This window comes from Salvelinus alpinus, chromosome 17, assembly GCF_045679555.1.
Source record: "Salvelinus alpinus chromosome 17, SLU_Salpinus.1, whole genome shotgun sequence".
Classification (NCBI taxonomy): domain Eukaryota; kingdom Metazoa; phylum Chordata; class Actinopteri; order Salmoniformes; family Salmonidae; genus Salvelinus; species Salvelinus alpinus.
In genome coordinates this window covers 10,783,396-10,799,381 of record NC_092102.1, presented here as the reverse complement: position 1 = coordinate 10,799,381, position 15,986 = coordinate 10,783,396, and the positions used below count along the sequence as shown (strand labels likewise).

Here is a 15,986-nt window from a genome sequence, read left to right as displayed (position 1 = left end):
TCCTTGTTTCAATCTGTTTTCTTCCATTTGGTAGGAACATGACCCTGGTCTTGAAGTGTGTGAACAGTGAGGGAGTTCATCTTGGCCAGTCAGCAGGGCACAATTTGAAGAACTCTTAGCTACCACAGCTTCCACAATAACAGGGTATACATTACAACATATTAAGGCCTATATAAGATGCAAACGATGTTGTATGTTTTTCATAGTTTTATATATATTTTGCTCTATATCTGAGCGTCACACATATATCTCTGTTGATTGTGCACTTTGCCTTGATTCAAAGAGACACTGGAGTCACAGGAAAATAGAGTGTATTAACATTGGATGTGCAGCAGCGATAACATATATTATTTTAGGAGGGTGAGATGTAGCTCAAATCTTCTTCATGTTGAATTTTGAATCTGTCCTGTCATATGTCCATGAGTGGCAACCAGAATGTCAGTTAAAATTACATTTGCTTTGTTCTCCTCACTTTCACAGTAAAATCCTCGCTGTGGAGCTATACAGAGCAGGTTTGCTCTGTAGAAATGTTCCGGTTTTGAATTCACTGACAGCATGGTTAAACGGGGTGGGGTCCCCAGTGACATGCAGTACCACTGTAGTTCTGAGTTTAGTACACTAGGATTCTTTATTGAATCCTCATCATTATTAGGTAACATTGCAATGAATATGGATTTCTCCTATATTCTTCATATTTCTAACATCCTTCTTAAAGTTTATAGTAGGCTAGCACGTGTGAAAACTAGAATACTGTATGCAGAGTCTACTATGAAAATCATTGGACTCTCATGAACACCTCTTATGCTGCAATCATAAGATCCCCCCTTTTTTCACACAAAATGTATTTTGCCTAAATGTGATAGGTTGGGTAAGTCTTCCAGACTTTTAGCACTTGTAGGCTAGACACTCGCAACAGCTGGAAGACTAATACATACTGTGGACAATGTACATTACTGCAAAGAAATGGGGTGCTGCCTAAACACGATACCTGGATTTAATTCATCCAAATGTACATTAGCATATTCATTGAAATTGTATTGTTCACCACACGTGGTACAGCCCATTCACGATGGAAATTTTACATACTTTTTTAATATATCCCCATCCGGTGAAGAAACAAATTCTGAGCTTTCTCCAAATTCAATGTTATCTGTTACTCCATTTTTTAAAACAGGTTTCCCTCTATGGAAAATGTAGAAATACTTGATATACATTATGAATTACTGGGCTCTGATTGGCTACTGGAGATTCTCCTTCCGTATGGCAACAGCCTAGAATCCCCCCTCAACTCTCCTCTCCTCCCTCCCACCTAGCCCCCCCCTCCCCTTTTCTACTCACTGACCTCCTCCATGCTGCTTACCCCCTTCCCTGCATGCAGTTGGGCTGCTCTGCCTCCAAGGAGGCTCCTCTCCACCGACTGACTGCAGCATCTGGATGTTGTCGCCATGGCAACAGCAATGCCCCCCCCCTTCCTCCTTTCTACCTCCTCCCCCCTTCTCTAATCTCGCTGTGCTCGCTGCCGCGCGTCTTCAGGCTTGACCTGGATTCTGTTGTGTGCTGGTTGACAGTTAGTCGGCCAGACGTGCGTGCCGGTCAACTGACTCGTTTCTCCATTATTTGGGGTCAAACTCCAGAGCCCGCTTCTCCTCCACATCCCATCCATCCACATCCATGTTGCACACGGCATCGGGGCTCTGTCCACCCTCCCTCTCCTCCACTGTACTTCAACAACACTCAGTTCCTCAGTGAAGTGAGGTTTTCCAGTCATTTTCCCCCTGTTTTGTTGAAAGCCTCTGTAGCCTGTACTGACTACAGAAACCAAAATGTCTGCCTCCTGCCTGTTCCTGTTGTAGTGGGTTTAGTCACACTAATGTTTACCGCTTGGATTCTTTCTGGTCTATTTATTTATTTATTTATTGTATGTATGTACCCTGTTTGTTTGTGATTGAATGTGAACACAACACATCAGTAAGACTATGTGTACATCAGTGCAGCTGTTGTGTGGGCCTGTGGCCTTATGACTCACGCGGTAATTCAATGAAACTTGGTTCTCTTCTGATGTTGAGGAGGTGTTGATGTCAAATCAATCACCCCGGACGGTTTTCTGTACATACTCTGGTTATGTCTTCATGAGAAACTTGTTTGGGTTGATGCAGCTGTTTTGCTCTTGGCTGTGGCTTCTATATCCAGTGCTCCATCTTTAGTAGCTGTGGAGTCTTGCTGTAGAGTTTCTCTTCTCTAGTGTTAAAGGGGAGAGCTATAGGGAAACCATCTGTTAATCAAAATCAATTTATTTAAAGTAGGTTTAATTTGCATAATGAATAGGGTGAACATTGACACAAGACATGATTTGCATAATTGCCTGCTAACTAATATCCATCCTCCCTGTCTGCTACACACCCCTCTGGTTGCAGTGGAGGTGATGGACCATCAGAGGGTGCTGCATACTGGCTGCCTGGTGTCGGGGGTGCACACCCCGCCCATCCGCCGCAACAGCAAGCTGGCCAGCCTGGGGCGCATCTTCAAACCCTGGAAGTGGAGGAAAAAGAAAAACGAGAAGCTGAAGCAGAGCTCCACAGGTGAGCGAGAGAGAGAGATGGGGGAAAAGAGAGAGCGATATGGAAACTACACAAACATGCACACATGCAGACGTAGTAGATGATGAGTAAAAGGACTCGAGTAATGCCCCAAATCTTTAAAATGGCTTTCTCTATCTCAACTCACCATGACCCCAAATAGGACTCTCCATTTCTGTCAGATCAGGGGTCATGAAAGAAAGGACACAAAAAGGAAGCCATTTCAGAATAGGGTCGTTCCATTTGAAATTAATCACTTTTTGACAGCACCCATATTGTATACCCCACCATACCATGAGACATCCATGTCTTCATCAATGAAAAATATTAACGGTTTGATATAATTTAAACGGTTACAATCAGGTTAGTCAAACTATTTTATAATTTATTTTTTAACCTTTAACATGAATTTTCTTAGTGCGTGAACTCTGATGTTTTTCATTTTCGCATATGCTGTAGCTTAGACCCTAATTTTCATCTTCTGAGGTGTTTGTGTTGTGCACGTCATCGGTTGAGACAGCTGCATACCCTTGAATACAGGGTGCGTGTAATTTCAATCACTTCAGGCCACTACAGTTTCGCTGGTACACCATTGACATTTAAAACTACCACAAAGATGTCCGCTGGTCTATCCACCGCCGAATGTCTACTTACATTTGCATTTATATTCTATTATCTATATTTCTATGATTTCAATAGGTTTCCTATGGAAGATTGTCAGTATAATTTAAAACAAATTATATTCCCATTCAAGTCAACATTCTCTGATTCTCTATTCAAGAGTATGCTAAGTCTCAACCGATTGCAGGCACAACACAAACACCTCAGGTGATGTAAATTAGAGTCTAAGCTACAACATATGCACAAACAAAAATGGGTGGGTGTATAACACGAACGTCAAGCAACCCAAAGGCTGTGAGTTTGAATCTCATCACGTGTAACTTTAGTATTTTAGCCTCCCCTTCCCTAACCGTTACCCTTTAAACCAACCCTAACTCCTAAACTTAACCCTAACCCAGCCAGCTAACGTTAGCCACCTAGCTAGCATTCGTAACAAATCATGCATTTTGCAAATTCGTAACACAATGTACATGTTTTGCTAATACGAAATGGGGGGTGGCCATCCACAAATTAATACATACAGTATTTTTTTATTTATCCTTTATTTAACTAGGAAAGTCAGTTAAGAACAAATTCTTATTTACAATGATGGCCTACCGGGGAACAGTGGGTTAACTGTCTTGTTCAGGAGCAGAACAGACATTTTTACCATGTCAGCTCGGGGATTTGATCCAGCAACCTTTCGGTTACTGGCCCAACGCTCTAACCACTAGGCTACCTAACATATCATCCTAAATGGAGTGTAAATTGTTTTTCTCCCTCATCAATCTACACACAATACCCCATAATGACAAAGCGAACACAGCTTTATAGAAATTTTTGCAAATTTATAAAAACTGAAATATTACATTTACATAAGTATTCAGACCCTTTACTCAGTACTTTGTTGAAGCACCTTTGGCAGCGATTACAGCATCGAGTCTTCATGGGTATGATGCTACAAGCTTGGCACACCTGTATTTGGGGAGTTTCTCCCATTCTTCTCTGCAGATCCTCTCAAGCTCTGTCAGGTTGGATGGGGAGCATTGCTGCATAGCTATTTTCAGGTCTTTCCAGAGATGTTTAATCGGGTTCAAGTCTGGGCTGTGGCTGGGCCTCTCAAGGACATTCAGAAACTTGTCCCGAAGCCACTCCTGCGTTGTCTTGGCTGTGTGATTTGGGTCGTTGTCCTTTTGGAAGGTGAACCTTTTACCCCAGTCGGAGGTCCTGAGCGCTGTGGAGCAGGTTTTCATCAAGGATCTCTCTGTACTTTGCTCCGTTCATCTTTACCTCATTCCTGACTAGTCTCCCAGTCCCTGCCTCTGAAGACATCCCCACAGCATGATGCTGCCACCACCATGCTTCACCGTAGGGATGATGCCAGGTTTCCTCCAGACATGACGTTTGGTATTCAGGCCAAAGAGTTCAATCTTGGTTTCATTAGAGCAGATAATCTTGTTTCTCCTGGTCTGAGACTCCTTAAGATGACTTTTGGCAAACTCCAAGCGGGCTGTTATGTGCCTTTTACTGAGGAGTGGCTTCCATCTGGCCACTACCATAAAGGCCTGATAGGTGGAGTGCTGCAGAGAATGTTGTCTTTCTATAATGTTCTCCCATCACAGAGGAACTCTGGAGCTGTCAGAGTGACTATATGGTTCTTGGTGACCTCCCTGACCAAGGCCCTTCTCCCCTGATTGTTCAGTTTGCCCGGGCGGTCCAGCCCTAGGAAGAGTCTTGGTGGTTCCAAGCTTCTACCATTTAAGAATAATGGAGGCCACTGTGTTCTTGGGGACCTTAAATGCTGCAGCAATGTTTTGGAACCCTTCCCCAGATCTGTGCCTCAACACAAACCTGTCTCGGAGCTCTACGGACAATTCCTTCAATCTCATGGCTGGGTTTTTGATTTGACGTGCACTGTCAACTGTGTGACCTTATATAGACAGGTGTGTTTCTATCCAAATCATGTCCAATCAATTTAATTTACCACAGGTGCACTCCAATCAAGTTATAGAAACATCTCAAGGATGATCAATGTAAACAGGATGCACCTGAGCTCAATTTCGAGTCTCATAGCAAAGGGTCTGAATATTTATGTAAATAAGGTATTTCTGTTTTTTATTTTGTAATACATTTGCAAACATTTCTAAAAAACTGTTTTTGTTTTGTCATTATGGGGTATTGTGTGTGATTGCTGAGTTTTTATTTGATTTCTATTCCCTTTTTGAGTAAGGCAGTAACTTAACAAAATGTGGGAAAAGTCGAGGGGTCTGAATACTTTTAGAAGGCACTGTATGTATGCAAAGTTTTGTTCAAATCTAAAGGGGTGCAAAAAGTGATTGAAATCAAAGGACCGACCCAATATGGAGATAATGTAATGTAGTCATGCTATGGAGACCATGAGCGTGAAATAGAAGGTAAAACGTGTAGAATACTGCAGACTAAGCCCTGTACGTTGTCTCCCTGCAGATGTGGCATTGTCCAGTGGGTGCATCTCTCCCGAGCCCGGCTCCCCCTTGCAGGGCTCCTCAGACGGGACAGGCATGTTGGGGAGTTTTGGGGGGTCGCTCAGCGCCACTCTCACGGTCAGCAGTGTGGAGTACCTGGGCCCAGAGGAGGAACTCCCCCCGCCAGGTAGGACAGCCCAAAAACCCTACAAAGCAAACTAAGACCCAATCCTAAATCCTATGGTTTATTATGCACTTATGGAGATATGAGAGGATTTGATTGGTATATATGATGAAACTTCCACCTCTTAGCCTGTCATAGGTCAAGGTGGAGCTACAGTTTTTGGACAGCGAAGCAATTTTTTTTATTTTGGCTGTATACTCCAGCATTCTGGATTCGAAATCAAATTAGGAATATGAGCTGAAAGTACTGAATTTCGCCTTTTCTACTTTGTACTCCTTTAGAAGAAGATTAATTATTTGACACAGGATAGGATAGCCGAGAAGTCTACCATCAACCGTATTGCTTTCGCCAGTGACACATTTCAGAGTAATCAAACTTACAGAGGGCCATGGAATTCGACTGAATCCTTCGTGTGTATCTTTGATAATAGTTTATAGGCATGTCAAAGGGACTATATAGACTTTCAAAATATATCTTCTAACCACAATTGTATTTTTTCTTTATAATTATAAACAATTATTCATAAACTTTTGACAGTATTTACAATAGGAAAAACTCAAGATACATGATCTATGATATGGAGCGATCACCATTTTATTATTCATGTTCTTATACTGTACAAATTATTCAAAGTAGGTTACGTTTAGCCACATGATACTCACAAGAGCCACTAGGGGGCAACGGAGAAAATGTATAAACAACCAGAATGGTACTTATAATAGCATCGTTCATTCACTGACAACTTTCTCACAGCGAATGGTGGCACCTGATTTAAACTTTGATTTAACTTAATTAAACAAATGTCTTTCAGCGGCTGAGCCTCCAGAGGATTGTGAGCCAGAGGAGGAGAGCAGTCAGAAAACAGAAGAGGAGGGAGAAGAGGAGGCGCAGCCTAGTGCCGATGCCTCCGATGAGGTCCAGGAGGGCATAGAGGAGACGGAGGAGAGACTAGAAGAGGAAATACCTCGAGGAACCACGCCACCTCCAGTAGCGGCCAAACCGGTGATGCCACAGCTGAGCAGTGGCGAGGGTGAGCAGGCTAGTGTAGTGTTTTCAGGGTAGGGGTCAATTCGAATCGAACTCATTCCAATTCCAATTTTTCCTCATTGAAAAGCATTGAGAAGAATTGGAATTGATTGAAATGGAATTAACCCAGTTGGAGTATATTAATAGGAAGGGACCATCATGCCAAAACACATAGGCCTGCGAATACATACACATGTACTGCACTGCCCTCTCAGACAAGGGTAGTGTGAACCCCACATGTACAAGCACACAAACACCCAAAAACATGTGACGGAGACCATCCATGTACGGCCGACCAGGATTCGATCTCACATCAACAATGACACAAAACTACAAAAGCTAGCATGCTTCCTTCCTACCATTACCTTACCAATAGTTTTGTTTGGCTGAGGGTATCACTACTTTGTCATGGCATGATGGGTACTACTAGCACACACAGCTAACTAGCTGACATCTGCTACATATACTTAACACAACACACCAAAGGATCACACATCTGTGCATGAAGAGGATGGACCACCCATACCACTAGAGTAAGAGTTTTTAAAATTCACATTGAGCATGCGATTATGGCGGATAGTCAGGTTGATATAATAGTTTGATTAAAACGTTTACATGCTTTGCAAGAAGGCCGATTTCCCATAATAATCCTGTTTACATGGATACATCTGAAATCAGGCTACCTGATGGCACTCTGATAAATGCAAAACATCGGCAATCAAAATAAACGTTCTACCACATCGACCATGTTATTTTTGGGAAGCATATTTGATTCTGAAAACTACTTCTAAGACGCATACATTCAGTTGTTCCGAACTCGGCTCGCTCGGCTGGTGCTGGCACATGCACAGATCAAATAAATTGCTGGAACGCCGATTAAGGTGTTTACATGTCCTAATAATTTGAAAGATTGCTCAGAAAACCAGGTGTTTTAATCGGCATATGCTTACTTCGTTTTTTGACTTTACACCGATTAAGATAAGCTGAGTAAGGTGTTTACATGACTATTGCATAATCTGCCTACTGCCATAAACAGTTTCATATGGAATTATTCCTGTACATGTAAACGTACCCATTGTGGACCACTCAAATCGTTTTTTGACACTGTGCTGTCATAGACAAACAAAGTACAGATTTTAATTTGGAGTCATCATCATCTAAACATCATTGGTATCAGTTATTACATTGTACATAAGGTCATCTATACATGCATAAACAAATACAAAGTACAGTAGATACCTGACCTCTGTCTTTCTTTGCCCCTCAGACCCATCCCCTGTGTCCTCACACTTGGCCAACTCTTTCCTGCCTAAGGAGCCTCCCAGGGCTCCCGAGAGCCTGGCCCCCATGGTGTCCCTGCGAGGGCCCCTCTCCAACTCCTCAGGGTCTCCTCACCTCACCAATATTATGCACCCTCCAATGCCCCCTAGCTGTATCATGGAAGAACTACAACGAGCCTTTGCCTCAAAAGCGAATCGGCAAGAAAGGTGAAGAGCACCACCCATTCACTGCAAACAGCCATATAATCTTCCCATCATGTGACCGGGAGTTCATGTTGTCTCTAATGTTTGGTAAAACTTAAAGCCTGTGGATAGAATTCTTTATAACTTGTTATAAGCATATATGAGCCTTTTATAATGTCTTAAAATAAAGTTTATTATAATATGTTAGGTCTCTGTATCAACAGTTCCACTGACTCAAAATGGCTGGTATTTAGTCATGCTCATTATGAGACGATGATAGGACATTATAAACACGGTCACACATGCGACTAGACATTCTCATGTCTTACAATGCATTATAACTGGATCATAATGCATTATACCTACTGGTGTTGAGTAAAGTGTTATTTAATGTTCAACCCCACATCTAACCTCAACATCATCCCTTTCAGTGATGTTACAGCCAATTAGCTTACTACCTCCATGTTGCATTTTCACTATCCCATAATTGAAGAACCCAGTGTTCACTCCTATGGTATCTTCACCACATGCTCACCCATCCACGTTAACTCCTACCTGTTACCTTTCAAATTGACCAAATGCTACCTCCCATACTAACCTGCACTGCCTTGCTCACCCGTCCATTAACCCCCCCATGCTCCCTCCTCCCTCCCGTGTCCCCTCAGTGTGCATGGGCCTGCTGAGCTGTGCTCGCCCCCTTGGCGGCGCTCTGACGGGCGGATCTCTCGCTCCTCCAGCTCGGAGAATCAGTCGGTGGCGGGTGGTGGCGTTGTCGACTGGCTCCACCAAGCGGAGAGGAAGATGGAGGCGGAGGAGAACAAGGAGAATGTGCGGCTGGACCAGTGCTTCTCCGACAGCTCGGGCCTCCCCCATGATCAGGACGACTGGAACGACTCTGTCATATCCGGTGTGTCCATTCTTAAAGGAAAGATCGCATAAAATGATATCCACCAAATGAACAACATAGATTAATGACATCCCCCTTGTTAAACTAATTCCCAAGCAATATACAGTTGAAGTCGGAAGTTTACATACATCTTAGCCGAATACATTTAAACTCAGTTTTTCACAATTCCTGACATTTAATCCTAATAAAAATGCCCTGTCTTAGGTCAGTTAGGATCACCACTTTATTTTAAGAATGTGAAATGTCAGAATAATAGTAGAGAGAATGATTTATTTCAGCTTATATTTCTTTCATCACATTTCCAGTGGATCAGACGTTTACATACACTCAATTAGTATTTGGTAGCATTACATTTAAATTGTTTAACTTGAATCAAATGTATTGGGTAGCCTTCCACAAGCTTCCCACAATAAGTTGGGTGAATTTTGGCCCATTCCTCCTGACAGAGCTGGTGTAACTGAGTCAGGTTTGTAGGCCTCCTTGCTCCTTGCTGGTCTACAATTATATTTCTGAGGTATTGGCTGATTTCTTTTGATTTTCCTATGATGTCAAGCAAAGAGGCACTGAGTCTGAAGGAAGGCCTTGAAATACATCCACAGGTACACCTCAAATTGACTCAAATTATGTCAATTAGCCTATCAGAAGCTTCTAAAGCCATGACATAATTTTCTGGAATTTCCCAAGCTGTTTAAAGGCACAGTCAACTTAGTGTATGCAAACGTCTGACCCCCTGGAATTGTGATACAGTGAATTATAAGTGAATTCATCCGTTTGTAAACAATTGTTGGAAAAATGACTTGTGTCATGCACAAAGTAGATGTCCTAACCGACTTGCCAAAACTATAGTTTGTTAACAACAAATTTGTGGAGTGGTTGAAAAACGAGTTTTAATGACTCCAAGCTAATGTACTTCAACTGTAGTTGAAATAGACTTTAAAAAATAGACTTTCATTTTTTAACTTTATAACTCCTGGGCTAAACTTTTTTGGGGAAAACAGACAGACACAAATGGCAGACACAGCAGTTTTAATCTGACAAATTGAAAAAGCTTGTTTTGTTTTTGGTGGGCATTATGGACTCTCCTAAACTTGAGATGTCCACGTGATTTACAAGAAGGTTTAAGTTGCATGTGAACATTTTAGGTTAGGTTTCTGTCCTGTGAGAGTGATCTTGAAGTGATCGCTGACGTCGTTTGTGTGTGTGTGTGCAGGTACACTACCTCGCAGGCTAAGGAAGGAGCTGTTGACGGTGAAGCTTCGGAATCGGCCCAGCAAGGAGGAGCTGGAAGACCGGAATATCTTCCCGGCACGGACCGAACAGGAGCGTCAGGATATACGCCAGCAGATCGAGATGAAACTCGCCAAGTAAGTAGTCATCTTCTCTCCTCACCCACTCCTTTCTCACTTCATCTTTCCATAATACCTCACATCGTCTCGTCACCCCTTTTTCTCAAAAGGCATTGGAGAAGAAGGTCCAAGGAAAGGGACCTTGATCTTCTTCTCCAATATGGTTGGGAAGGAGGCAAGGAGCAAGGAATGGCGAAAAGGCCAATTGAGAAAAGTCCCATCTAGATCACATCCTGTAGGCCGACCTCAATGACACCTCTCCCTCTTCAACATCTTTCCTACCCTAGAACAGGGGTACTACTAATTGAGAAGGTCCAGTGTTCACAAATTCCCTAGATGGCAAACGTACGGATGGATATGGTCCTTTATCAGCACTGTGGTACAGCGTAGTAACAAACATAGTCATCTAGGACTTAGGAAACATGTTGTTATATAAAATGTACATTAAATGAGACTAAGAATTTGAATTAATTACAATTTCTTTCAAATGTAAACATGTGCAAAATTGCATCAACATTGCTGAGGAACAAAACATTTAAATAAAATCAAGTGCATGTTTTCTGAAGAACAAAGAATAAGTTTAACAAAAATAATAATCTTAATGCACAGAACGTCACTGTGGGCCATGCAATATTCATGTATAAGTCACTCTGTGCCTTGTCCTGCATTAATGAGAGAAATGACACTTTCTGTCTCCTGCCAATGCTTTGAACTTAGGCACAAATGGTGTGAGAGCAACTCTGAGACACTGGTGCAGGTGTTCATTAGTGAGCCTGGTGCGGTACTTGTTTTTAATGAAGTTAATTGTGGAGACGGCTGATTAACCGCTGTATGTGGAGCCAAACATGGTCAGGATTTAGTGGCAGTTTCTTGAGAACATGAGAACATCAGCTGCAGGCACTATCTTTCCCAGAAAGTGACAGGGTCCATCACTCCATTTATAGTGATTTAACATCTACCCATCTGAAGATCTGTTTTGGTTCTTCTGACAACCTTGTCACATTTGTGACCAAAAAGGTGTTCTGGATGAGCAGAAGCAGTTCTCTTCCAAAAGTGAAATCATTAAAGCGAGCCTTGAAGTTATCCATCAGCCATCAGCCTCCAATCAACATGGTTGGGAACAGCTTTATCTCGCTGTGTTTGCACCAGAAGATTGGGGAAGTGGACAAGTTCTCCCTGGAGATAATTCACCAGCATTACCAGCATTACGACCAAGAATACGACTTTCCCGAATCGGATTCTTTGTTCGTACCCACCAGGGCAATTTAACTGATTCCAGAGGCTGTTCCAAAACACTGCGGGCGGAAAAGAAGTACTCGGAGGGGACTTTTAGTCCGACTCAGGAGTTGCGCACAACACCGACCGCTTCCGAGTCTATTACTCGCTAATGTTCAGTATCTGGATAATAAAGTTGACGAGCGCAGGGCGAGGATTTCCTTCCAGAGAGATATCAGGGATTGTAACATACTCTGTTTCATGGAAACATGGCTCTCTCGGGATATACTGTCTGAGTCCGTACAGCCAGTTGTGTTCTCAGTTCATCGCGCAGACATGAATAAATATCTCTCTGGGAAGAAGATGGGTGGAGGTGTATGTTTCATGATTAACTACTCATGATGTGATTGTGATAACATACAGGAACTCAAGTCCTTTTGTTCACCTCACATAGAATACCTCACAATCAAATGCCGACCGTATTACCTCCCAAGAGAAATATCTTCGGTTATAGTCACAGCCGTGTATATTCCCCCTCAAGCCGATACCACGACGGCCCTCAAAGAACTTCACTGGACTTTATTCAAACTGGAAACCACATATCCTGAGGCTGCATTTATTGTAGCTGGGGATTTTAACAAAGCAAATTTGAGAAAAACGTTACCAAGTTCTAACAACGCATTGTTTGTAGTATTCGCGCTGCTAAAACACTCGACCACTGCTACTCCAACTCCCGGGATGCCTACAAGGCCCTCCCCCACCCTCCCTTCAGCAAATCTGATCACGACTCCATTTTGCTCCTCCCTTCCTATAGGCAGATACTCAAACAGGAAGTACCTGTGCTAAGGACTATTCAACGCTGGTCTGACCAATCGGAATCCACGCTTCAAGATTGTTTTCATCACGCGGAATGGGATATGTCCCATACATAAACTCAGTCACCGTATCAGTCTATCAGGAAGTGTATAGGAGATGTTGTACCTACTTTGACTATTAAAACCTACCCTAACCAGAAACCGTGGATAGATTCACGCAGCATTCACGCAAAACTGAAAGTGTGAACCATCGCATTTAACCATGGTAAGGTGACTGGGAATATGGCTGAATACAAGCAGTGTAGTTATTCCCTCCGTAAGTCAATCAAACAGGCAAATCGTCAGTATAGAGACAAAGTGTAGTCGCAATTCAATGGCTCACACACGAGACCTATGTGACAGGGTCTACAGACAATTACGGTGTACAAAAGGGAAAACCAGCCACGTCACGGACACCGTCTTGCTCCCGGACAAGCTAAACACCTTCTTTGCCTGCTTTGAGGATAACACAGTGCCACCGACGCGGCCCGCTACCAAGGACCGGCACCAAGGGCTCTCCTTCTCCATGGCCAACGTGAGTAAGACATTTAAGCGTGTTAACCCTCGCAAGGCTGCCGGCCCAGACGGCATCCCTAGCTGCTTCCTCAGAGCATGCACAAACTAGCTGGCTGGAGTGTTTATGGACATATTCAATCTCTCCCTATCCCAGTCTACTGTCCCCACATGCTTCAAGATGTCCACCATTGTTCCTGTACCCAAGAAAGCAAAGGTAACTGAACTAATTGACTATCACCCCGCAGCACTCATTTCTTTCATCATGAAGTGCTTTGAGAGACTAGTCAAGGATCATATCAACTCTACCTTACCTGACACCCTAGACCCACTTCAATTTGCTTATCGCCCCAAAATATCCACAGACGATACAATCGCCATCACACTGCACACTGCCTTTGTCCATCTCGACAAGAGGAATACCTATGTAAGAATGCTGTTCATTGACTATAGCTCAGCATTCAACACCATAGTACTCTCCAAGCTCATCATTAAGCTTGAGTCTGAACCCTGGGTCTGAACCCTGCCCTGTGCAACTGGGTCCTGGACTTTCTGACGGGCCTCCCCCAGGTGGTGAAGGTAGGAAACAACACCTCCACTTTGCCGATCCTCCCCACAAGGATGCGTGCTCAGCCCCCTCCTGTACTCCCTGTTCACCCATGACTGCGTGGCCACACATGCCTCCAACTCAATCATCACGTTTGCAGACAACACAACAGTAGTAGGCCGGATTACGAACAATGACGAGACAGCCTACAGAGAGGAGGTGAGAGCCCTGGGAGTGTGGTGCCAGGAAAATAACATCTCATCCAACGTCAACAAAACAAAGGAGCTGATCGTGGACTTCAGGAAACAGCAGATGGAGCACCCCCTTATCCACATCGATGGGACCGCAGTGGAGAACGTGGAAAGCGTCAAGTTCCTCATCGTACACATCACGGACAAACTGAAATTGTCCACCCACACAGACAGTGTGGTGAAGAAGGTGCCTCTTCAACCTCAGGAGGCTGAATAAATTTGTCTTGGCACCTAAAACCCTCACAAAATTTTACAGATGCGCAATTGAGAGCATCCGGTTGGGCTGTATCACCGCCTGGTACGGCAACTGCACCACCTTCAACCGCAGGGCTCTCCAGAGGGTGGTGCTGTCTGCCCAACGCATCACCGGGGTCAAACTACCTGCCCTCCATGATACAGCAGCACTTAGACCTTCTGCACAGATTCTGTCAGACCTGGGCCCTGACAGTAAATCTCAGTAAGACAAAAATAATGGTATTCCAAAAAAGGTCCAGTTGCCAGGACCACGAATACAAATTCCATCTAGACACCATTGCCCTAGAGCACACAAAAAACTATACATACATTGGCCTAAACATCAGCGCCACAGGTAACTTCGACAAAGCTGTGAACGATCTGAGACAAGGCAAGAAGGGCCTTCTACGGCATCAAAAGGAACATAAAATTCGACATACCAATTAGGATCTGGCAAAAAAATATTTTTATTTCACCTTTATTTAACCAGGTAAGCTAGTTGAGAACAAGTTCTCATTTACAACTGCGACCTGGCCAAGATAAAGCAAAGCAGTGCGACAGAAACAACAACACAGAGTTACACATGGAATAAACAAGCGTACAGTCAATAACACAAAAAAATAAAGTCTATATACAGTGTGTGCAAATGGCATGAGGAGGTAAGGCAATAAATAGGCCATAGTAGCAAAGTAATTACAATTTAGCAGATTAACACTGGAGTGATGATGATGGTGTGTAAGTAGTGATACTGGTGTGCAAAAGAGCAGCAAAGTAAATAAAAACAATATGGGGATGAGGTAGGTAGATTGGGTGGGCTGTTTACAGATGGACTATGTACAGCTGCAGCGATCGGTTAGCTGCTCAGATAGCTGATGTTTAAAGTTAGTGAGGGAAATGTAAGTCTCCATCTTCAGCTATTTTTGCAGTTCGTTCCAGTCACTGGCAGCAGAGAACTGGAAGGAAAGGCGGCCAAAGGAGGTGTTGGCTTTGTGGATGACCAGTGAGATATACCTGCTGGAGCGCGTGCTACGGGTGGGTGTTGTTATCATGACCAGTGAGCTGAGATAAGGCGGAGCTTTACCTAGCATAGACTTATTGATGACCTGGAGCCAGTGGGTCTGGCGACGAATATGTAGTGAGGGCCAGCCGACCAGAGCATACAGGTCGCATTGGTGGGTGGTAGGGCGCTTTGGTGGGTGGTAAGGCGCTTTGGTAACAAAATGGATGGCACTGTGATAGACTACATCCAATTAGCTGAGTAGAATATTGGAAGCTACTTTTTAGATGACAGCGCCGAAGTCGAGGTTCGGTAGGATAGTCAGTTTTACTAGGGCAAGTTTTGCGGCGTGAGTGAAGGATGCTTTGTTGCGAAATAGAAAGCAGATTCTAGATTTGATTTTGGATTGGATATGTTTGATATGAGTCTGGAAGGAGAGTTTACAGTCTAGCCAGACACCTAGGTATTTGTAGTTGTCCACGTATTCTAGGTCAGAACCGTCCAGAGTAGTGATGCTAGTCGGGCGGGCTAAATACTTGAATCAGTTATAGAAACCATTGCCCTTTATGGTTGTGAGGTCTGGGGTCAACTCACCAACCAAGAATTCACAAAATGAGAAAAACACCAAATTGAGACTGCATTCAGAATTCTGCAAAAATATCCTCAGTGTACAACGTAAAACACCAAATAATGCATGAATAGCAGAATTAGGCCGATACCCGCTAATTATCAAAATCCAGAAAAGAGACGTTAAATACCACAACAACCTAAAAGGAAATGATTCCCAAACCTTCCATAACAAAGCCATCACCTATAGAGAAATTAACCT

At 43.4% G+C, this 15,986-nt stretch overlaps 1 protein-coding gene across 2 annotated transcripts in view; it reads left to right on the top strand.

Annotated features, from left to right (window-relative positions):
- Positions 1 to 15,986, top strand: part of LOC139542106 (phosphatase and actin regulator 3-like) — a 55,298-nt gene that overhangs the window by 26,104 nt on the left and 13,208 nt on the right. Inside the window, exons 2-7 of one of the 2 annotated variants that reach the window (XM_071347144.1) lie at positions 2,415 to 2,579; positions 5,643 to 5,807; positions 6,616 to 6,834; positions 8,098 to 8,317; positions 9,031 to 9,200; positions 10,411 to 10,564. In XM_071347144.1, the coding sequence (XP_071203245.1) occupies positions 2,415 to 2,579; positions 5,643 to 5,807; positions 6,616 to 6,834; positions 8,098 to 8,317; positions 9,031 to 9,200; positions 10,411 to 10,564 (1,093 nt within the window). Of the gene's footprint in view, positions 1 to 2,414; positions 2,580 to 5,642; positions 5,808 to 6,615; positions 6,835 to 8,097; positions 8,318 to 8,958; positions 9,201 to 10,410; positions 10,565 to 15,986 lie in introns of both variants that reach the window. The other variant, XM_071347143.1, reaches the window with a different exon arrangement.